Below are 23,701 nucleotides of genomic sequence, written 5' to 3'. Positions count from 1 at the left end.
TTGGATCTTGAGAAAGATCCAATTGTTGATACAAATCATCCTTTGAAGAAGGACGACCTAAGGTTTTGCGTGGCAGATGTTCATATGCCCTTGCAGCAGGAGAGCTGTAGTTCATAATGGGCATGTGAGGAAATCTTTCTATAGCGAAAGCAGATGGGAAGGCTCCCTACCTGTGCAGGGGTAGGGTTCAAGTCCTCTGGCTCATAAGAGTGCAAAAATAACAAAAGGTTTCAATCACAGCTCTCTTCCTAGATAAACCTAGAACTAGTCCTTCAGTTTCTATAGGGTTAGTGGGGTGTTTTTTTTGTTTGTTTGTTTGTTTTTTTTGCTGTGTAGAGAAGGTAGAAATACTTCTCACAGCAAGGCATTGCTGGATTTGCTTTATGTCCAACGTTCTAGGAGAGTTAGGTGCAGAATGATGTGGCTCTGGGCCATTTGCTCTGTTGCCAGCTTGCCTTGCTGAATTTTCAGCCCATGCTATTTTTGTCTCTAGATGCATTGCTCTGGAATGGCCTGGCACCCAGAAGTTGCAACCCAACTAGTCCTTTCCTCTGAGGATGACCGCTTGCCAGTGATCCAAATATGGGACTTGCGTTTTGCTACCTCTCCTTTGAGCCAACTCGAAGGGCACACGAGGTAAGGGTCTGCTTGTCATGTTGCCTTTTCAAGGATCTCTGCCTTTAAAAGGAAGGCAGCTGGGAGACTGTGCTTTGGCAAGCTATGATGTTTTTACAGGCTGCTTTGTTTCACTGATTGGTCTGGTTCAGGCAGAGAGGAGAACTAGCATTTTTGAGCTTAAGTGCAAATATATTCTGCTTGCTTGTTGACAGGACAGGAAAGTGGGTTGAGTATGAAATATGACTGTATTTTCTTTCTGCTCTGTTTTAGAGGAGTTCTGTCTATCTCTTGGTGCCAGGCTGACCCTGAACTGCTGTTGAGTAGCGCCAAAGACAACCGGATCTTGTGCTGGAATCCAAGTATGGGGGAGGTACATAACCACAGCTAGAAGTACACCTTCTCTCTTTTATGCAGAGCTGTGTGCCATGCTATGCATGTGTATCCCCCTGTGGAGTGCCAATGTCGTTTCCTCCAGTATGTCTTCTACACTCCCTGTCTGAAGAGAAAGAGGTTGTTGTCCCTATCCAAACTGAAAACAACAGAGACTTGCAGATATTTTCTCTATTTGTATACAGAGGTCATAGAAGGAAGAAAACTAACTAAAACTTAGTTTCAGCTAATTTTGATTACTCTTATTTTGTTCACGTATGTAGTGGTCCCTGTGTCCATTTGTTTCTTCTTCCTCCTTCTCCTAGCGTATTCAAAAGCTGGGGGGGGAAACTTCAAGGAGAATGAGGAGCATTTGTTAGGGGCATTGAGAGCAGAACCGTGTAACTAAAGATGTATATAAACTTTCTCCATAGTACAGTGGCTTCTCACATGTGTGTGTTTTTCTGGTCGTGTGTCTCAAAAATACCATATTCGAAATATTTAGCATCACAACAGTTTTAAACATTTAAAATAGGGCTGTGCAACAATTTCTCTGCACACCTACTTATTCAATGCTAAGTTTCTGGATAAAACTGAATTTTGAACTTGGAAGAAAATTCACTCAGTTGATCTTGATGATAGCCTGGGAAAAGTAATCTAACAATACCAACAAAGTCCAGCTGGGAGCCGCATGCCAGATTCATCTCATGGTCAAGCTCAGTGAAACTGTCCCACCTTTGCCTTGGAGGCAAAGGAAAAAAGTTAAGCCATTTTTTGAAAGAGGTATGAAATGCTGCTCTTGTGGTTTTGTGGGATTTGATGTTCACTCTGTGCAGGTGTCCAGTAGCTGGAAGAAAATCTGACCCTGAAAGATTCCTGGTGTCTATTTGTTACTAAAGTCTTTTCACTGTGTTTTAGGAGAAGAACTTAAAAGCCAATTTTAGTGGAACTGGCTTGTCTTTATATGCATGCTGCTGTAGATTTGCAGGGTCCGAAGTTAAGTGAGACATTTATGCAGAGGTTATTGTTAGGGGTCTGTTCTTGACTTAGTGCCAATCTTTAGCAGTGATTAGAACACTTTCAGGTGGTACAAAAAGTGGGAGAGTTCTGAACGGTAAGGACAGGGAAATTATACAGAATGACTGATCTGGTAAGCTGTTTTTTAATGTTTGTTTTGTTTTTGTTGTGATTTTGTGGGGGGGGATTTTGTTTTTTGTTTGTTTTGTTTAAGCAATCTATGTCTTAATATGAGCAAATGCAAAATTGTATACTTGGGAGCAGAGAACACAGATCATATTGCTAGGCACAAAAACGTGAAAAGAAAGTTAGGATTCTGTGTCTTGGAAAACTGCTTGCCTGTGAGGCACAGAGGAAAACTCCATTTTACAGACTGGAGGTTTAAAGTCAAGGTTATTTTAGTGAGTTGCCTAACAGCATGCAGGAAGTCTGTGACTGGTCCATGAATTGAACTTTGGATTTTTGAATGCTGGACTAGAAACCTGTTGGCTAAAATATCCTTTGTGGTTTGTAGGTTTTACAGTCGTCTTTTGCTGTTCTACTTTTTTTTTTTTTCTGTAGCCTTTCATTTTCCCCATTAAGTTTGTTATTCCAGACAATCCTTTTAGTTTACACGTTCTTACTCCTCACACCTTTTTGCCTATTGGCTTATGTTTTTCTGGCCATTGTTTTTTTTGGTTTGTCTCTCTGTGTTAACAGCAGGTGCCACAATACTGTAGCACTCTGATACAGTAGTACTTAGAAGACAGAGCAAAACTGACTTGTTGCTTGCTATTTCAGTCTACAATCACAATATTATTTAGCAGCTTTTCATGGCTTTCCACTGTTTGGGCTTAGTGCGTTGCAACTCTAACGTTGCAAATATATCCTTCAAGAAGTAAAAATAAGAAACCTCTATACTTGGTGAGGTATAAATCAGGTATGACACACTTGCTGTAGACAAGTAATTTGGGGAGAGCGGGGGACTATTCTTGTGTCATGCGCTTTTGCCTTCTCTCTTTCTGCGATAGGTGGTTTACGAGTTGCCCATTCGGAGTCAGTGGTGCTTTGATGTCCAGTGGTGCCCTAGGAACCCTACGGTCTTCTCTGCTGCCACATTTGATGGGTGGATCAACATTTATTCTGTTATGGGCGGGAGTTTAGAAGCTCAGCAGAAGACTCAGGCTGACAAGGTAAAGTCCTGTGGACATGCTAGGGCTCGAGGCATTGGCAGCTTTTTGTCTGGCTTCTGAGAGTGTGAGAAGCACACCATGTAACAGTGTGGTTTTAAGTAAAGCAGTCATCTCACCCACGAGGATGCACCACTGATGTGTGGAGAACCGGAAGCTACCTGGGTGAGGACTTAATATCCACACAAGTCCAGAAGGGTTGTAGGCTTATATTGCCTCTTGATAAAGAGGTTTCTCAGTATCTCTTGTAAAAGTTGTTAAAGTGCATAAACAAAACCAAAATCAAGTGTAGCTTTGATGAGGCATGTAGTCTATGGTTAATGCTGCTAGAATGAAACTAAAGCAGCACAGCTGTTAGAGCAGCAAGCTTTTCTTGCCATTAAGTTGAAATTAAATAAATCAGTACCAAGTAATACAGTGCATTTTCCTTTATTAGCTCAGAAGAGGATCTTAAAAAGTAGCTTATAAACCACAGTTAATAACTTACCCCAAGTCAGTTGACTATAACTTGGAGCAGGATAATATTTTGAAACTGAAACCCGTTATTTAGCTGATGAATAGATGGCCGAACTCTGAACAAATTGAATGTCAGTGCTATCTAAAATTTTACTTTTAATCTAATGTCTAGCCTTTTAATTCCTTCCCTCTCTCCTAGCCAACAAATGTATTACAATACAGATTTGAGGAGAAAACATATAAGCATGTTTGTGTTATCTATATAGTAACTTACAGCTGACCGAGTTTGGTTTCATAGGAAAGAGACAGAAAATATTTTATGAAGCAACAGCCGTAGCAGACTAAGGATTTATAGAACTCTTGGAGAATTTCATGTGCGTTCTTCATGTACATGTGACCATACTTCCTACTATTCTCCAATTTTGAAATGTGGGTAGAACAATTCCTAGATGAATAGAATAAAAAATAAGTACAAAATTAGAAGACTACAGCAATAGTTACAGAGACAGGGGAGATGACCTCTTAAGCTCTCTGTCCTCTGGATTTCATGGTATCAGGACAGATCTTTTGTTGAAGATCTCCATTCTGATGTTCTTGGTACCTCCATGGTGTGTATTTATTTTTTTTTTTAAGGTTTAGGGTGAGTGATCTGTTAAGTACAAGCTGTTCCTCGAGGAAGTGATCTGTTTCAGAATTAATTTCTGCTCAAGTGACTCAGTGACTTGAAGGACAAAGCGTCTAGGACTTGCCTGTGATTCTTTGTTTGGCAGCGTTACCTTGCTCAAACTTGAGCTGTTTCCTTTCAGGTGTGCCAGTCAGCCATTCTTTGCAGCTATGCCCTATGAGCTAGTCAAGCTTGAACAGGGTTCTCCTTCACAAACATCAAATCTATGCCCGCAATATTAAAAATTGTGAACACTTGCAAGCAGCATTGACTATATATACTCACTGACTTCCTAAATGTCAGAAATCAAGATCAGGGGCCGCTTCTGACACTCTTGTCTAGGCAAGAAAGTCTCAAGAGATTATTTCGCCAGCCTCATCTGAAGTCCTATAAAAGCTGAGACAGTCGTTAAAACCAACTCATTCAAAAGATTCCAGCAACAGAAAGGCAGTCAGCATTCCTTTATGAGCAAAACAAGAAATAAGCTGGGCAACTTTTGATCATATGTAATCACTGTCTTGCATAAAACAAGTAATTGTGTAACCCCTGTGTTTATGAGCTGGATGCTAAGCCAATCAGTGTTTGTTAGGCAGTCTTCATCTTGCTAAGGAAAACTTACTTTAAAATCTCTCAAGGTGAACCTTGCTTAAGAAATAATTTCGAGAACTGTTTGGAAATACTGTTCCTCTCACATAGGGATTTGGTAGCGCTCCAGAAAGAGGAGTAATAGTCTCGTTCTTCATCAGCAAGAAGAGTAACTAACTACTAAGCAACAGTTGAATGTACTTATAGCCTATAGCGAGGAAATGAATTATATCTCACCCTCCTCTCCATTTGATCCTAGATCTCCTCCTCCTTCAACAACCTTGATCCCTTTGGCACAGGACAGACCCTCCCTCCTCTGCAAGTGCCGGAGCAAGTAGCTCAGACCACCTTGATTCCACCATTAAAAAAGCCACCCAAGTGGATTCGCAGGCCTGTAGGGGTTTCGTTTGCAGTAAGTAAATGGAGCATCCTTAGCTGAAAACGCAGTAGATTCTTCTAGTCGTGATGCAATCCATTTCTCTTGGTAGAGAAAGCTTTTTATCTTCCTGGTACTAGCTCTTTTTAATGCCTGTGTAAGGTGCAGTGTGGTATCCTGTGCAAAGAAGCTCTCTTGCTCTATGTTCGGATACATTTCCAACAAGAAAGAAGAGAGTCCTATAACAGAGCATAAGTAGGAGTTAATGGAGCTAAGGAAAGCTCATAAATCGTTTCCCTGTAAGCTGTGACATGCATTCCCATTCTCCTTCTCTGTCTTTCTCCTTCCTATCCATCATGTATTTCATTTTCAACCCCTTTCCTCTGTCTGTCTAGTGCCTGCCATTCACATTATGGTTTTAAATCAGTGCAGCCTACCTGTCTGTTTCAGAAAAGAACAGTTCCAAACAGTAGTTTTTCCCCTGTACCTCTCTGGCATTTGCAATTGGCTATACCTGACAGCACATACACAAGTGTCTTGGTGGTCAGTGAGGACTGCTACTCCTTCAGCTGAAGGGCTTGTGATGTGAACTCCTTCAGCGTCACTAACATCTGTACACATGCAACCGTTTGTGTTCTTTGTGATCACGACTGGAACTAGAGTCAACTCTGCCAAATGAAAAGCTGAGTGAGTTGCTTCTACCTTCACTTACAAGAATGCTTACTGTGTCTCCCTTTGTCTTTCTCAGTTTGGGGGAAAACTGATTACCTTTGGTCTTACCAAAGTTCCTGGACAGCAAGTGCAGCAGACTTGCCCACGCCAGGTGTTCATCAGTCAAGTCACTACTGAAACAGAGTTCCTGGTCCGATCCAGAGAACTACAGATGGCCCTGCAGTCAGGCAACCTCGTTGAGTACTGCAAGGGCAAGATCCAGACAGCAAAGTTGCAGTTCGATGAGAACCTCTGGAACTTCCTGAAGGTAGGATGGCCGTGGTGAAACCCAGATGTCATTTCTTTTGCACTCCTGGGGTGGAAAGTGCTAATTATGCTCCTTTGTAGCTATATACGTATTCCTGTTCTTTAAGATTTTAAACTGAACTAGATAGACTAATTAATTATTTATCTAAATAAAAGTTTTAGCAGTTGAGATCTTGGAGGCTGCCTTATTTTTTCAGTTGGAACGGTCTTTTTGCTGGACTGGTTTGGGCTTCCTGTCAATGAACTAAACAGAATTTTCTCATCTCAACCTACAGCCAAACTGTATCTGCTACCTGTGGAGCTCTACCCTATTATTTCTCAAGGTGAAGTCCAAATGGGCAGTGAGACTACCCCATAATGAGGAAGAGAGCTGTGACAGCATGAGAATTGCCTTACAGCCCTACATAGGTGGTTGATTCTATTGACGATTTGGTATTTATGAGAGTTCAGTAGCGAGGAGTGACCACCCTCCTGGAGAGGCAGGGCTAGTGGAATTTTAGCCTTGGTAACCTTGCACAGACAGTCATGGAGTTATGTTCGTAGGAGGGGAAAAAATTGGGATCTTTTGTATAGGGTAATGCTTGCGTGTGGAATTGAGTCTCTTGAACAGGATGTCCAGGTGGTGACAGAAGTCTCCATTACAAGAGTCATTACAACAATGTGTTCAGCTGCATCAGATGAGACACTTCAAACTGTTTGTTCTAATGAATTTGTGTAATCTGGCTGGCCCGTGGTTCTGTAAGACCAGTCAGGGTATGCAAGATCCATTGCTACTGATTGTCTTGAACTACAAACCAAGCATCTTAACTGTGTACAAAAGGCTGCCCTGCACGATCATTTCTATACCTGCAGAAACAGTTTCTCCTGACTATTTACAAGTTTCTCATCTGTATACGATTTGGTCAATTCTACAGTAGATACTGCATGGGAGAGTTGCTGGGACAGCCATATTTTCCTCCTAGGAGGTTAATCATACAATGAAGCATAAAAATAGTTCCTGTCAATTTAGCAGTGTAGAGTCTGTGAGAATTTCAGACATTTCCAGAGATTCCCACCTGGAGAGTTTCTGTAATAATTAGTTAAATACTTTGTTGTGAAGCCAGCTAAGAGTTTAGACAACCACCCTGTCTCATGCTGGTCCGTTGCATTGTCAGTGCATTGTCTTTATACAGAGATTAGCTGGGGAATTCTTGGACTGTCCATGGAATCAATGACCAAGTGTGCTAGATTTGCATGTAGGCATAGCTCTGATGCCCAGCCAAACCACAATTATAACTATGTGACAAACTCAAATTTCACCTTTATATGACAATTTTAACTTCAGTTCCATAGGCTTTGCCACAGTAGTCACCAGGTGGACTTCTCATAGCTGAGTCCATTGTCTGAGCTCTAAACTTTCTAGCTCTAGAAGTAGCTAACTGTTGGCAGCATGTAGATGTCTAGGATTTTACAGATTTTCTTGTCTTTTTCAATTTCCTTTGGGACCCAGGTGAATCTGGAGCAGGAGTCCAGGACTAAACTCCTCAAGCTGCTAGGCTACAGTAAAGATGATCTGCAAAAAAAGGTAAGGGGTCTGTACAATAGAGAGACATCTTTACAGGGCTAAGGCCACTGAAGGGGAGTTTCAGGGTCCCTACTGGAGACGAGCGAGTGATCTCACATCACATGAGACATGCTAAACTGTATGAAATTTCAGGTGAGGAGTACCTCGTCCCCCAAACTGAAACCTAGTGCGATGGTCAGGGAGCATAAGCGGAGATCATTCTGTAGTTTCTTTTGGGAGTACAGATGGGGTGCTGGATCAGTCTGGATTCATTTCTCTCCCCTCCTGACCTGGAGCTCTACAGTAAACACCTCTCTGTCTTGCAGCCCACTCCGAAATTGTCTTTCTAGGTCTTAAATGGTAAAGCTGACCTAGACGTGATGGGTGTGATTGTGAAACCTCTGCTAAGATCTGAGGCCTTCTCCCCAGAGCTGAAAGATTAACTGCTTATCTCAGAGATCTGCTTTGAGAGGGCGATGTAGGAAGAGGAAGTCTGAAAAGACTGTTCAGATCCTTTCTTGTGATTGTGCTGGGCCTGGATCTCCTGAGTTCCTATTAAAAAGCAAATGTTGGCACCCATAAGAATATAACCATAGCTGTGCAGGATCAGACCAAAGGGCCCTTGAGTCCAATATCTTGTCTTCAGTTGCTGATGCTCAGAGAAGTGTGTAACAACATAGCAGTTGAGAGCATTCATCTAGCTTCCAGCGCTCTGTGTGTCAAGGAGTTCCTCAGTGAGGAAGAAAGTGATAGATGAAGACAGTCTGGCATAGCACTGATGGAGCTGCAGGGAAGGAGACTCCTGCAGCAGTATGGTCTGTGTCCCTATGAAAGGGACAAATAACCTCTGCTAGATAGCTAGACGGGAATAGGGAGAAGTGGAACTTTTCAAACAGGTGAAAGAGATGGGAGAATTGTCTGTGACTTGCTGGTCAGTTGGCTTCTTTGCTGCCCATGTGTTTAGTGTTAACAGAGGCTTCACCCTGTGAATGTCTGTTCCTTTGTAGATCTCCTCATGTTTGAGTAATGGGATCCCAGATAAACAGCCCCTTCCTGAGGCAGATGAGATGAATGCTGTGCAACCAGGTCAGGTATGTCCTGTACATATTGCCAGTCTGGGAAAACAGCGGAGGGCAGAATGAATGGGAAGGTTTAATTCCAACCGCAGGTTGTTGGGCTCAATGCAGGAATCGCAGAGGGCAGTTCACAGGCCTGTTAGACCCTCACAGGGTCAGACTAAATGATATAGCGGTCCCTTCTGGCTTTAAAACAAATCAGCGAAAGATGAAGATGGACTTCTGGCTGTTAACGCTGCGAGAAGGCTTGCTTCACCAGTGCTGATTTCTCCAGTGATAGAATTAGCCTCACCCCAACTTAACTTCATCCTACAGTTCTGGATTTCCTCTGTGAAGCTTCTGCTGTGGTATTTTTTTTGCCTTTCTTTCCTTTTCACCTCTGTCCTTTGAAATGTTTTTTCACATGATTTTGGGATGTCCATCTTCAGGTGCCTTCCAGGGCCCAGTTCATCATCCACCATAAATTTTGCTTCTCTAAGGTATCTAAAGCTGCTCCACTTAAATTAGCAATCTCTTTCACAAACCTTAAACACTTGCTGAGATATTCTAGAGGTAGCAGTTTTGTCTTGCATTTTTATCGAGCACCTAGCATGGCTGCGATCCTAGCTGTTAATCCTATTCTAGCCAAAATTGTTTGGCTTGCTCAAGGGCTGGCAGTTGAATGGATGAACGCTGGCTATCAATACTGTTGTCATTGCATGTTTTACACCAGCAACCTCCTAAGCTAGGTCAATAGCAGCACTGTTCTTACTGCTGCCTCACTGAAGCTGTACAGGTTGATAGAGCAGTGACAGGAGACATGAATGGTTTCTAAGCTGAAATCTGATTTATATGAGCATCCCCAACCAAATGGGGAATACACATCCCATTCTGTAACCCGTTAAACTGTTTCGGGCAGGGACCCATGTGTTCAATGAATTAACTTCTTGCACTCTTTGCACAGCTTTTGATAAATTCCAGTGATGATGTAGCTGCTGTTTCCTCCTCTTCAGCCTTTTTTGACAACCTCATCCCACAGGATATGAGCACTTTGGAGATTCCTGTCACAGCAGGTGTGTTACATGAAGTGTGCTTCTGCCCTCTTTTAAGAAAAGGGGAGGGGAAGCCTGAAAGTGGCAGAGACCAGGAAAAACCTGGTCCGCTCCAGCACCATATGAATACTTCTAAAACTCATGACTCATCGCAATGTCTTGCAACATCTGTTAGCATTTTGCAAAGGAATACTCCTCACAGATAAGAGACCCATGAAAAGTATGGGAGAATCTTCTAGGTGATGGAAGACTTCTTTCAAGTCAGTGATTTCTTTGGAGATAGAAAACCTGATCTGTATTTCCAAATCTTCCTTTAGCTGGACTTCCATAGGTTATTGTTTTTTACTGCTTGTCTTTAAAATGAGCATGATTAATGTATGTAGATGGTTCCCCTATGGCTTAGATCTGCTTTCTCACCTCCACAGATACTGACGGACTCATCAGCCAGGCCCTTTTGCTGGGGAATTTTGAGGGTGCAGTGGAAGTGTGTATGCGGGCAGAACGATTTGCCGACGCCATCATCTTAGCTATTGCTGGTGGGGAGAACCTCCTAAGAGAGACCCAGAAGCGCTACTTTGCCAAGCGGAAAACAAAAATTTCCCTGGTAAGTGATGAGCTGGTGTACCCACTGAACAGTGGAAGGTGTGTGATATCCCGGCAGATGTTTGTCTGAATGTGTGGAAATGCTTTGAGGGGGAAGCAAAATGTCACCAGAGACTGAGAGTCTCTTTTTGACTAGACATTTATTCTGTTTGTTGTATGACAATTTCACGCTACCCATCTGGAATTTCATGTTCTCTATTCCTTTCTTTTCATCTAATGGTTTCTGCCTCAGCTCCCCATGCCTGTAACCTGTGGAAAATGCTATCTATTTAGGGCTATCAGCTAGAAAAGTCCTAGCTTATTAATTCTCAGTTGGAGAGTGTTACAGGGGTCGGTCTGTCCTAACCCAATATTCCTGATCATTGATACCAACTGCTGTGAAACAGAATGTGTGTTAGATAGATCTTTGGTCTGGCCTAATGTGGCCATTTTCATATCTCTCACGTGCTTTGGTGGTTTGGTTTTTTTTTAACCTTCTTTCCAGGCATCAGGTTACCAGCTGTTGATGTTGGGATGTGGGGATTGGTGGACCTCAGTGTGCAGAGAGGTAGTTGCTGCATATGGTGAAGTGTGCCCAAAAGTGAGCTGTCAGTATGGATGTACTTGCTCAAGCAGTCAGCATCTCTTAGTCTTCAGTGACTAACAGGCCTCCTTCTTCCCTTACAGCTTCTTTCCTCCATTGTGCAACAGAACTGGCAAGATATTGTTCGCACATGTGATCTACAGAGCTGGAAGGAGGCACTGGCCATCTTTTTAACATACTCAAAGCAGGAGGACTATACCCAGCTCTGTGGTATGCAGTTTACTCTTGTTTTGATACGGTTTCTTTTAGGGAAGGGCACCTCTGAACTGCTTGCAGAAAGAAGCACATCAAGTTGAGGAAAGACAGCAGGTCTTACGCATAACAGAACTTGCAGCTAGCTGAAATTTGAAATTAAGCATGGACTGTTGAGTTAGGGGAATGAGTTATGCACATTGTAGCTGAGAGTAAAGGTGTAAAATGAGACCTGTTGGTATTTCCTGCTGTCTCCACCAATAGCTTGGAAAGACCAGGGTAGGTACTGGGCTGAGAGGGTGATATTTATTGTTTTATTTGGGGGATATTTATTGTTTTATTTGGGGAGAGAGAGATTTCCTTGACAGAAAAAGGTGAAGTCCTCTCCATGTGGAAGGGGTTTTCTCTGCAGATTTCTCTCCTTTTTAAGCTCGTAAACTGGGGTTGATGACTGTGACAGCTTCAGTAGCTTACTCAGTCCTGTTAATAATTAAATATGCTCAGCAACTGATAGCTCTGAGAATCAGAGTTAAGGAGCAATACAGTGACTGAATCTGAAGAAGTTGCTCAGATTGCTTATCTGGTAACTAGCTCGTGGCTGACAAAAGAATGGCTGAGTAAATGACTCCCAGCACTTGGTATGAGTAAAACAAGGGTGCGTGAAATGCAAGAAAACATGTCATCTTGCGTGGAACAAATTGTAGGGGTGGAAAGTGGCTGTGGTGGTGATAATGAGAAAGCTCCGGCTCGTGTCTATCTCTTTGCTTTTGCTAGACATTGATAACTACCAGGTTATGAGCTGTCTGTGGTACTGTGTGCTACTATTTCCTGGAGATGCCCCCACCTCTTGGGGAAAAAGTGGATTAAGTTTTCTTTACTAAACTCCTCTGTCCTTTTTAAGGGCTTTCCTTTTTCTTATGTGTCTGGGCAGGCATATGAAAGTAGACAGACATGAAAAAATGAGGGTTGTTTTTCCAATCAAATTGGCTTTGTGATTTTTTAATGATGTCCATTTCTCTGTGTTATCCCAGAACTAGGTGCAGTTCTTAAGTTTTCAACACCTTTTCATGCCAAGCCCCAGAATAAGATTGCTGAGAGAACCTTGGGGTTAAAGAGATCATCAAAAAGAGACAGCGTTAATGTCAGCTGTGCTTCTTCCTCTGTAGACATGCTGGGTGCCCGCTTAGAGTCAGAGGGAGATGCAGCCCTGTCTGATGACGCCTGCCTCTGCTATATCTCATCAGGCAATGTGGAGAGGTTGGTGGAATGCTGGGTAAAAAACCATGAGACTTCATCACCCCTTGCCCTGCAGGTACTGGTGTTATGATGTTGATTTGACACCTCTCTAGGCCAGTCTGATAGCCCCAATCTGTTTGCGTTATCCCCTCAAACAGAATGTTTGGCTTCCAGCAGACAGTGCTTTCAACCAAGTATCTCCTTCTGGCCTGGATTATGGGGTTACATCTAAAGGAGACTTGCACCCTTAAATGATAAGGGGTTTGTTTAGAGGGTACTGATTACACTTCACAAATCCAGCCACAGACAGGAGTTCTGTACTGCTGCCTGTCTTTGTATTTACTATTGTCGTCTCTGAGCTTCCATTTTAGTTAGGGAAGTTTAGACTGTATCTGTTAGCTGGCTGGTACTGGCTGGTAGTTGCCTGGGAGCACACTTCCTGCTGTGCTAATCATGTCTAACTGTAAGGTTCCTATTATCTGGCTCTACCTTCATCTAGAACAGCCTCTGGCAAAATAAAGTCTAGACTGTTTCTTCCCATTGTAAGCAGAGTGATCACGTATGGAAAGTCAGAGCAGAGCTTGAAGATGAAATCAGGACTAAGCACTGAGCATGAAATCTAAGTCCTAAGTCAGTGTTGTTGTCTGCCTGTTATACTTAAACCAGTCCCGGCCAAGCCACTAACCCCCTTTGGGTCCATCAGTCACTATAAGGAATGAGACAAGTCTTCCACTCTGATGCCTGCAGATAATGCTCTCTGCTACAGAGGTCTCTGGTCCTACTGCCCCACTAGTGAATGGCAGCAGCAAAAAGGCATCTGCAGCATTCCTGGTTATGTTTGAAACTGGCCTTATCCCTGTCTGTTATCAACCAGTGATATTTATATCATTCTGCAGTTACAAACATTACTTTGATTTCTAGGAGTTGAAGGAGCATTGAATAACTAAAGACCTTCTAGTCAGGCTGTCAGCAGTAGCAGTTTTTCCTAGTTAATTTCTCCTGGTACGCTTTTGATGCTTTCTCTTCCAAACTGATATCCTGTAACTCCTAGAATGACAGGAGTAAACTTCTTAGTGGAAAAAAAAGGACACAGTTGATTGGAATGTCCTTGTGGCTTCTTAATTTTTTTTTTTTTTTTCCTCCCCTTACCGTAAAAGTAGCTGTGTCAGGGTTTACTTCTTGATTTCTGTTTTCCTCCACTAAGTGTTGCTGCTCCTGTGTTTCCAGCTCTGCATGGAAATGGTCTTCAGTTATAGTACGTGGTGCCAAGTGGATTAACTTGTAATCACATTGGCCCCTGTGTCGGTTGAAAGTGGAGAAAGCCATCTGGCATTGTCTCAGCATGAGATAGACCAGCAAAGCGAATCAGATTCTGAGGGGTCCTTTTCTTCCTGAGATTTTATTTCCCCTCCTGCCTATTCAGGATCTGATAGAGAAGGTGATGGTGCTGAGCAGGTCCATTGAGATGCTCCGAGGCACAGCAGGGCCAGCGCCAGGCCCTGTCTTGGCGGAACGAATCACCCAGTATGCCAGCCTCCTGGCATCACAAGGATGCTTGGCAGCCGCAATGAATTATCTACCCAGCAGCTCTAAAGAGGTGAGTGAGAAACAGGTTGTTATGGGTCAGAGTAGTATATGTGGAAGGGGATACTTTCTGCAGCAGACTTGTAAGCTTGGGTTTCAACTCATATCAGGACTTGAGGTTTTACCTGAATAATGGTAACTTGAGAGTAGACTTCTTAGTTCTTCTAAGATGCAGCATTTGTCTTCATTTGCCTTTTTTCATAGTACCTTTCATTCGGGGAAAAGGAGAGGAACTAAAATGCTGCAGAATGGTTCCTGGAGAGCAGTGCTGGGAAGTAGCTTCCCAGAGAAGATTCACCTAATCCTGAAACCAGCTGATGCAGGAAGAGAAAGGGAATGGGGAGGTCATCTTGTAGTTCAGAGCAAATCTGTTCAGTGCACAGACATGGGTGTGGAAATGCCCTAAGTGCTGCAGGAAGAATCAGTGAAAGTGGGGAGGTGATAGGTGGTCTCCCAGATCCTGTGACTTGCAGTTTTTTTCCTGGTGGCTATTGGAGAAATGGTTAATTTTGCAGGTTGATGCTCAGTGCTTTTGGTCAGGGTCTGCTTTGAATGCCTCCACAGCATTCTCAGTCTGCGGTGCTCGAGATACTTCCCTAAAGTGTAGTTTGTTTCAGCTCCTGATCCGACAGCTCCGTGACCGGCTCTTCCATGCTCAGGGAGAGAATGTGGCTGATCAACAGCCTCCACCTTTCCCCTACACTCATATTCACGTAGGTGTTGCTAAACACGTATCTCCAGCAGCCAAGAGCAGCTCCACCTCTGAAGGAGCAGCCCACAAACCAAGTCCCAGACATCCAGAGAAGGTAGGCCTTAAACTCAGGTATTCATGGCCTGGGAAGAAGGAAGGAAGCTACTGGGCTGGGGGGGTGGAATGTGAAATTTTATGAGATGGTGCAGATTACAAGCACTGAGGTAGACATGGCCCACAAGCCTTGCACTGGCAGAGAGGGCAGCACCCTTATCTTGTGGGCAAGGTCTTGTGGACCCTTGTCTCTGACCCTTGTCAGTCTTGTGCTCTTTGCCTCCTCCTGCCCAGCATGGTGATGGTGGAGGAGGTCCTGTGTGCTCCTGAGAGCAGTGAGGCCTTTGTTTCAGTCTCTCCAGAGCACTGATAGAAGCAGTGTCTTCCCTTGCCTGAGAAGTGATGGATAGAGAGGAAATCTGCTTATGTGTGTGTATGCATGTGTATCCCTACATGTGTCTATCAGCCCTTAGCAAGTTCTTATTTTTTTAATTGCAGCCCACCTACCAGTCGTCATTTACACCTTCAGCACCTGCTCAGTCTTCAGTGCCTTCCCTCTTCACGCCTCAGCCGATGCCAGCGATGTCTGTGACTGCTCACCATGCTGCACCTCCTCAGACCAATGCTGGTCCACAAACAAGCATCTATTCCAGAGGGTCCCCATACCCACATTACAACTTGGGCTTGCCTCCAGTGGCAGTTCCAGGGCCCGGTAAGCATTGTCTGTCATCAGTTTTCCAGGTGTGCTTCAGGCTTTTTAGACCAAAGTCTTCAGCAAAGGAGGCTGCTCTACCTCTTCCTCATGGGTCCGTTGTTCTTTGCAAGTACAAGTCAGCTGTCAAAGTGCCTTCTCAGTGCTTCTGACGTAGCTGGTCCTGGCAGCTGTGCTTTACTTGCAGCCATGTTAGCTGCAGATGGAGGTGGAGAAGCTGCTGCTGACTTTGTGACAGGGTTTGTCTGACTGATGTAGCCTGACTTATAGGGGGATACCCCAGATGTGGATCTTCTAGGGCTTGCCTTGGAGAAGGAATGCTTAGTAGCATGAAGGAGAGCCATAGTAGTAGTTTGAGCATGGGATAGGTGGTGCTGATACACTGTCTCTCATTTGTAGCACTGTCACAGTCTCAGCCATTCAGCCCAGCGGGAGCCAGACCTGCTGGTCCAGCTCCTTTTCCCAGCCAGCCTCCTCTGTCAGGACAGTCCATGGCCATGGCATCTCCTGGTGTGCCACCACCTGGACCCACCCTCTTCACTCCAGCCTCTGTCCCATCATCTCAGCTCTCTGCAGCTTGTCCTCTCCCTGTGGGAAGCCAGTCTCCTCTTGGATTCTCTTCAGCGCCGTTCAACTGCCCCATGAATATGGGTTACCCTCAGGGAGGTCCTGGAGCCCCATCTGCTAAGCCCCTGGCAGCAACCAGCATTCCTCCACCTCCCACAGGTAAATACTGCTTGTGCGACATGTATCCAAGACACTCCTGGATGGGGTTTGTAGTGCTTAATGGACATTGGCCTACAGAGCTCTGGTCTATCACCATAAAGGCTGGATCTTGTGCTCTGTGGGGCTAATGTTATAGGTATGTTGTGCTGAGTCTTACTATGATGGTGAAACACAGGGATGGTGACTATTTCAGGCTACTCAGCTGCTCTGTCCCCCAGATTGTTACTACAAAGTGCTGTCTCTTCAGGTCCCCAATGTACCCTGAGTAATCCTCCACTCCGGAGGAATCTCTTCTGATTGAAAGAGTGGTGGTTCCCAGGGGATGCCTTGCTTAACTTAACTTAATAAATGCATTTGAAATGCTGAGAGAGCAGGGTGGTTCTTTTCTGTCCATGGGATACCTGTTACCTAACTTCAGGATAGAATTCCTCTATCTGCCGTGCTCCAGTTCACCCAGTTGCTTCCTGTTGCCCTAAAATGCTTGCCTGGGAATCTCTTCTGGATCCTTCTGTACAGTACTCTAGACCTGGAGCCTTTCCATTCTGGGTCTGTGGTTTGAATCCAGCCCAGTCTGCAAGTCCTGTGAAATCCTCGCTAGCACAATGAAGAAAACGTAGAGTTGTTGGAGCTAGTTCCCAATGGATTGGCGGCCCCTCTTTCCATTTCCCACAACATCAGCACAACTGGTGCTTGTTAATTCTTTGTTTTCTGTCTCAGAGGAAAGATTTGGCCAGGCTGTGGAGACCCTTCAGAAAAAGGCAGATGATCCTTAGGTCTTTGAGCAGATGCTTCTCTGGGCCACGCGTATTCTGAGAGCGAAGGAGCTGATGCTTTGTGGTTTGCCTCCACCTGGAATCCATCACTAAGCTGGGTTTAAGCAAGAATAGCAAATCCCACTTTGTGAAGCCTGTCGTGGCTACATACAAAGGTTCTAAGCTCAGGCTGGACAAATCCCTTCTGAAAAGCTATCAGGGATAGCAGTCAGGACATTACACACTAAGTAAAAGCTGTTGGTGACAGTGACTCTCACTCTTATTCCCACCCTGCCTTGATTTTTAGGTTTCTTCCCTTGGCTAGATCCACACTTGGATCATGCAGGTAGTACACAGAGAAGCCTCCAGATCTGTGGAGGAGGCAATGTTGCTGCTTCCAGTGAAATGTGGGGGGTGTGTGCATATGTGTGTGTGCATGCATGCATGCTCATTGCTGTTCATTGTGTTCCTTGCATGCCTGGGGAGCTGTACAGCTGGGGTAGTAGATATACTTGTCCTGGGAACTAGCAAGTGACATTTGGGGATGGTACAAGGGGATGCACCCTGGGAGGGGTGCAATCATGGAAGGATCAGAGCATTTTAAGTCTCTGCATCTCTTCTGACAGCTGTTGGGCCAGTAGGACAGGGACAAGGGCTCTGTTCCTTTCTTGTGTCCCTACACAAGGAATAGGCCAGCAGTTTTAACTCACCTCTTGTTTTCTCCCTGTTGCACTGCTAGCTTCATGCATGCTTTACTTGTGGTTGTGTTCTTTCCAGGTGGGCTGGAAGAGGCAAATCCCAGCAAGGGTAGTGGTGGAGCAGAGCTTCCCCAGGAGAATTTGGGGGCTCTGTTCCAAGGGGAATCAGAAAGCCTTTGTGGCTTTAGTTACAGGACAAGGTTTGGGTTTGAATCTCAGTCCGTCTGCTGAGAGAAGTTGGACCCTTGAGCTTTTCTTGCTGCTGCTTTGTACTGATTTTTCTCCTTAGGGTCTGATGACAGAGAGTAGGTCTTTTCCAGTCTACACTGCTGATGGCTCGGAGTTTTAGTGGGATGATTCTGTACAGTAGTAGCTTCTTGTGCCATGTGACCATTGGCCAGGCACAGAGATTATCTAGGGATTCTCCAGTTATCCAGTTTGTTTAGGAAATCTGGGTACTGGGTACCTATTTGTGCCACCTAGCATGCCCAGCTTTGTAGAGTAAGACCCTAGAAAAAGGATTGTCCTTCAGCAGAGAAATAAAAGATTATTCCAAGGCAAAGATATCAATCATTTTCTCAGGCTGAAGGTGTTCTGTGGGACTTCACTGCTGAGAACTTCTCTTCCCCAGCAGGCATTTGCCATGGTTAGTTTTAATAGATGTGAAAGGCATGCCCAGATCACCACGTGCAAATAGGCTTCCTACTTCCTAGAGAGTGGTTTCCTGCCTTTTTTTTTCTTTTCTTTTTTTTTTAAACAGCTGGAAAGACTCTGTTAAATCACTCAGTCTGACTGGCCAAACTTGCTTGCTTTGGAAATTCCCCTAGCTGAACATCTCATGGACAAATTCTCACTAGCTTAGTGAAGAGAGACCTTTGTTTGTAGAAATCCCATGCTCTGGAAGAGTGTCAGGGACAGGATGAAAGACAGTAACATGCTGGCTGATCTCCTTTCTGGCCAGGATAATCCCTTACTCCATCCTGTGACAATTTGGATTTTTCTAGGACAGGCGTTGCTGGAGACTGCTGTCGTGGGGCACTTCTTCCAGCATTGGTGAGAAATCCTCTTTCGCCTGTAGCGTAGGGAAGATAGTCAGGGTTTCATCCCAGAAAAATGCAGCAGGGTTCTGTCATCTCATGACTGATGACCTTAAGAGCCTGACTTAACGACTATAATTTAAATAGCTGTTTCCTGTGAGGATTCAAAGTGCCACTGAGTTGGAGCAGTGCCAGGGACTGCTAGGCCACAGGCTCAGTGGGGGCCAGTGGAGTTCTAGGGCACAGAATCCCCAAGCTAGAAATAAGTGCCAACTTAATTAAACTACTGATTCAAACTCATCAGAGAATGAGCCTTGAAATCATGGGAAAAGGGAGGGCAAAAAGAAGCTGCCAGAATTGTAATAATAAAGGTAATTAAAATAATGAAGCACCTTTTGCTCTTTCCCCTGTGTTTTAAAGCTCAGTTCAGGATCAGTGGCTCATTAAGTGTGGCACTGAGCTCCAGAAATTCTTCTGATATTGCCTCTTAAAACTATGCCACTTTCTCACAGAATCCTCCCATCCTGTAGGCTTGAGGTAAATACTGGGGTGACGATAAATAAATAAATAAATAAATTGCACTGGGGTTTTGTTTTGAGATCCAGATACCCTTTAAGAGTGGCAACAAGCAAGATAGTTGGAATTTGACCTTAGCAGAATGAAGTGTGGCCACAAGCCTTTGGGTTTCGTGTTTTGTGATGTATTTTTAATAGCCTGGAATGAGATTAGAAGCAAGGTACCACAGAAATATCTGCTGAGATATCTGTCTGCTCCCAAAACTGATAAATTTATCAGTTAGCTCTGCTCCCTTCTAGCTAGGGAGCCAGCAAAATTTCCCAAGCTTTGGTCCAGAACATGCTTTTAGATGAGGGGAAAATTCAACCCAAAATTCCATCCCTCTCCTGTCACAGGAACCTGCATTGCTATGGACTGCCACCATGAGGCACTCCTGCAAGCATTGGTGAGAAACCCTCTCACCTATAGCATAGGCTTTGCAGCAGTTCCACAGCCCTCCATCCCCTGTTTGGGGAACCCCCAGGCAGTCCCTGAACCCTGATGTGCACCCACATGCAGGTCCTGACCAAAGTCTGAGGCTGACTCCTGCAGCCTGTGCAGAATATGGAAAGCTTCAGGTAATTGCAGAAAAAGCTGTGTGCGTGCGCCCGAACAGTCTGATCAGATGTCACCTTATACAGTCTGTGCGCATGCTTAGATGCTACAAATGTAATTAAGAAAGAGAAAGGGAACAGAGAGCAGTTCTTGCGTCATGAGGTGAGCCTCAAATTCCTTGGTTGAAGTGTCTGAAAATGCGGCAATGCAAGGGTAAAGAAATCGGAGGTGTGGGTCTTTTTGCTGAGGGAAGTTCCAAACCATGAAAGCAACCACAAATTGCTACTGTGACTGCCTTCTTAAAGTCTGACATCCATGTCTTGTTCTCTGCCCTGGCAGCTCAGGAATCTTGGACTGATCCCTCTGCTGCAAGAGGAGGCCTTCAGAAGAAAAAGGTAAGCTTTCAGCTCAAATATCTCCTGATTGTCTTGCAACCAGGCACCTCCATGCAACAGCTGAATTCTGATAAATGTTCCCTGTTGCAGTCAGCAGCTCCTCTTCCATGTAGGTCTGTCCAGTTCTGCACTGTGCACTCAGCTAAGGCTGGAATCCATCCAAGTCTTGTCCCTTTGCCATCCAGACTCGCATGCCATTCTCCAAAGTGCCTGTTCTGCATTTTATCATCTGTGGTGCTGCATTCTCTGTTGGTACTTCCCAGGCTGACTGCAGTCACTTGTTTCTAGCAATACAGATTTAAACTCCTTATCCCCTTGCCCACCCACCTTTTTTGACCGGGGCTGGAGAAGTCATGCTCACTTTACATCTGACAGTTGGGGGCAGCATTTCCTCTCAGCATAGCGAGAACCACAGTGATTCCTCAGAAGCTGATACCAACCGTGTAGCACCTTCTACTGAAAGAGTTGCAGCTGTGAGCTGCCTGCCCTGTTGGCCCTGCTACATTCTGCCTCACAGTGATTCCACTGGAGGACCTGTGAGCTGGGCTCCTTTGCCACAAATGCTCTTCGTACCCAATTTCCATCACTGCTGCCTGCTGGCAGGTGTGATGAGAAGCTTCTTTGGCACCATTCCTACCCCAGCTCCCGCTCTTTAGCTTGGAACAGACTTCTAGCCCTTTTTCTGGCAGCATATCTGGGAACCTGCTTCAGGCTGTGCTCACTACAACAGGATTAACCTCTTGTTAAAGCCATCTCCTTTTGATCTAGCCCTGTCAGAGCGAATCTATCCTGACTCTCTGGCTTAGTAGGGGCATGATGAAGTGTTTGCAAGAGGATTCCTCCCCCATGTTGTGGGATTTTCCCCAGCACTTCCTCTGTCGGACACTTTACTGCTGCTAATCTCTACATTCAGGACTCGTGCCGTCGCAGAGCCAAGGCGGCTTTCTGAGGAGCGGTGCTTTTGGGGACAACAAATCTGTTTGAACAATCCCAGTGGAGTTTTCCTGCTGTTGCTTTGACTGTTGATGTGAGAGGAAGGGCCCTACGCTCTGAGTCAGTGGGCTGAAAGAACAGGGTTGTAGTGCACATCACTTTGAGAACTGGGGACTCTGCAAGTTAGGAAGGATACTGAATTTGACTGGGAAGAGTGTGACCGACCCTCCTTCCTTGGACTTGATTTTCTTGCAGCACTGATTTCTTCCCCCCCCCCCCCCCCCCCATTTTAAATGTTTCCTTTTGCTGACAGTTGCCAGAGAAATTTACACCTCCAGCCCCCATCACAGCTCCAGTAATGAGCCTCCCCACGGAGCTCCAAGGGATCCATCCTCAGCTCTCCAGGTTGCAAGAATCTGGCCAGTCACCCCCAGGAGCACCCAAGGAAGGCAGCCTGCAGGTACCCAGGGAAACTGGGGCGTTCCCAAGGCATTTGCTCCTAGTCAAGTAGAAGAGCAACTCAGCCTTTGAGGTTCTTATTGCGTGGCAGCTGCCAGGCTTATACCTGTCCCTTTGCCCGTGGAAGACATCTCTGCCTGGGTTTTAGAGGAATTATTAGAATTGCTGCCAAGGTGGAAAATGACACCTGGCAGAGCTGGGAGGGATGGAGGCCAGCTAGGCTGTCTGCCTGCTGGGAATCAGGAGCCCACAGAGGCCTGAAGCTATCTGCAGTCTCAGTATGACAATATAACCCAGTGCTTCCAGATGTTCTCCCAAGTTTGCCAAGGAGTGAACTGCTTTCTGTCTGTAGTTGCAGGTGGGGATTCTGCCTGACCTGGCCTTTCATGCTCCTGTTGCTTTTACTCAGCCGCTTCTTTCTCTGTCAGTATCACCAGCTGCCTGTGGAGCGGGTCGAGAGAAAGGGATTGCCCCCTGAGCATCAGGGTCTGAAGACCACATTTGACGATTTGGTGCAGCGCTGCTCTGCTATTGCCACTGATCCAGTAAGTCCTCTCTTCTCTGCTCTTTGTTTTTTTTGCCCTAACAGATCTCTGATAGGGACTTCTTTCTTTTGGTAAGGAAAAGAGAGGAAGAGTCCTCTCCCTATATCCAGGTTAATCTCCATCTACCTCCTCCCTTTAGGCCCTAGGCTTGTCCATCTTTTGGGACTTGAGATGTATTCTCTAGCACTCATCCATTGCCTCTCGAGTGTGCTTGGTTCTGTCCTCCTGGCTCTTTTCTCTGAGGAAAACAGAAAAAACAACTCGGCAAATCCAGCCTCTTTTTTTTTGCTGCCTCGACCTGTAGATAGTTCTTGCAGAGCTGACCATCCTCAGACCTTAGAGGGAAAGGCAGGGATACCCTGGCTAGAAGAGAAAGCCAGACGATCTTTAGTTTCGAGGCATTGTTGTTTCTCCACCCCTGGCTTGTGGAGGGCTATTGGCATGCATGCCATGTTGCATGAATGTATCAGGCTTGACTGTGTCTGGAACCGGAAGAGCAGTTTTTGCAGCATTGTGTTAGGATGCTAAGTCTTCCCAGACCTTGGGGCCACTGTGAAGTCTCCCAGATGACCTCTACTTAGTGGGTGTTGGGACTAGCACGGAACCCAAACTGTCAAGCTGTCATGAAATTAAACAATTTATGTGAAGCATCAGCCTGAGCATGTTTGCTCTGTACCTTCTAGGAGCCCAGAGCAGCAATTTGTGGGAGAGCATCTAAAGGTTCCCTGTAGGGAGAGAAAGGCATGTTGGTGTTTGGGCTCAGTAATCCATAGCTCCAAGGTAACATAGAAATTGAATAGCTGGGTTGACACAGTAATGCACCTGAGCTTCTAAGTCCTGCCACGCCTGCCCCAGCATTGCCCAGAGCCAATCGTTGCTATCCACAGTGCGATTTACCTGTGGATATTATTATCCAGGGTGGGGCTAATGGAGTCTATCCCACCAGACCTTCAGTACACAACCCCTTTCTTTGGTGGTTACCTGGTGTGGGAAGGATATTCCCTCCTCTCCTTGAGGAGACAGGGAAGGAGCTATTTCTTAGGTCAGCCAGGGTGAGGCTGTCTGAATGCCCAGTGGGTCAGTCAGTGGATGTTTCTCAATCTTCGGAAGTAGTTGCTCTCTCCTGTAGTCTGCGTGCACTGGCAGAAGGGAGGAATGCCTGGGCTGGGAGTTGGGGACAGTGACAGATCCAGCTGCCTGTCCTGGGGAGAGAACATGTACCCATGTACACACACAGTGAGGGCATGGGATGCTGGCTTGTATCACAGTCCCTGGCTGTGCTTTGTCTGGCATAGGCTGGGACACAGCTGAATTGCAAGGGGCTGTGGGAGAAAGAGAGGAGGGGTTGAGCCAGGTCGACTTGATTCTGGGAGAGGTGAATTTGAAGCCCAACAATGCCTATTTCACTTCAGAAAACTCGAAGGAAGCTGGAGGATGCATTGCAACGGCTGGAGTGCTTGTATGAGAAGCTCCGCGAGCAGGCAGTAAGTAGCTGCCACTGTTCCCTGT

The 23,701-nt window shown here is 45.3% G+C and overlaps 1 protein-coding gene across 13 annotated transcripts in view; it reads left to right on the top strand.

The window, feature by feature from the left end:
* SEC31B (SEC31 homolog B, COPII coat complex component) overlaps positions 1–23,701 on the top strand; it is a 37,614-nt gene that overhangs the window by 10,086 nt on the left and 3,827 nt on the right. For 5 of the 13 annotated variants that reach the window (XM_068950265.1, XM_068950259.1, XM_068950260.1 and 2 more), the window contains 19 exons: positions 494–636; positions 889–988; positions 3,015–3,176; positions 5,138–5,290; positions 6,003–6,233; positions 7,722–7,796; positions 8,783–8,866; positions 9,795–9,903; positions 10,308–10,486; positions 11,152–11,278; positions 12,427–12,572; positions 13,920–14,093; positions 14,698–14,886; positions 15,324–15,537; positions 15,937–16,263; positions 20,200–20,255; positions 21,502–21,648; positions 22,076–22,192; positions 23,605–23,676. In XM_068950265.1, the coding sequence (XP_068806366.1) occupies positions 494–636; positions 889–988; positions 3,015–3,176; positions 5,138–5,290; positions 6,003–6,233; positions 7,722–7,796; positions 8,783–8,866; positions 9,795–9,903; positions 10,308–10,486; positions 11,152–11,278; positions 12,427–12,572; positions 13,920–14,093; positions 14,698–14,886; positions 15,324–15,537; positions 15,937–16,263; positions 20,200–20,255; positions 21,502–21,648; positions 22,076–22,192; positions 23,605–23,676 (2,805 nt within the window). Of the gene's footprint in view, positions 1–493; positions 637–888; positions 989–3,014; positions 3,177–5,137; positions 5,291–6,002; positions 6,234–7,721; positions 7,797–8,782; positions 8,867–9,794; positions 9,904–10,307; positions 10,487–11,151; positions 11,279–12,426; positions 12,573–13,919; positions 14,094–14,697; positions 14,887–15,323; positions 15,538–15,936; positions 16,264–17,322; positions 17,362–20,199; positions 20,256–21,501; positions 21,649–22,075; positions 22,193–23,604; positions 23,677–23,701 lie in introns of all 13 variants that reach the window. The other 8 variants (XM_068950258.1, XM_068950257.1, XM_009671344.2 and 5 more) reach the window with 2 other exon arrangements.

This window comes from Struthio camelus, chromosome 7 (assembly GCF_040807025.1).
Source record: "Struthio camelus isolate bStrCam1 chromosome 7, bStrCam1.hap1, whole genome shotgun sequence".
Taxonomy (NCBI): domain Eukaryota; kingdom Metazoa; phylum Chordata; class Aves; order Struthioniformes; family Struthionidae; genus Struthio; species Struthio camelus.
Note: the sequence above shows the minus strand (reverse complement) of the source record. Positions and strands in the feature narration are given on the sequence as shown.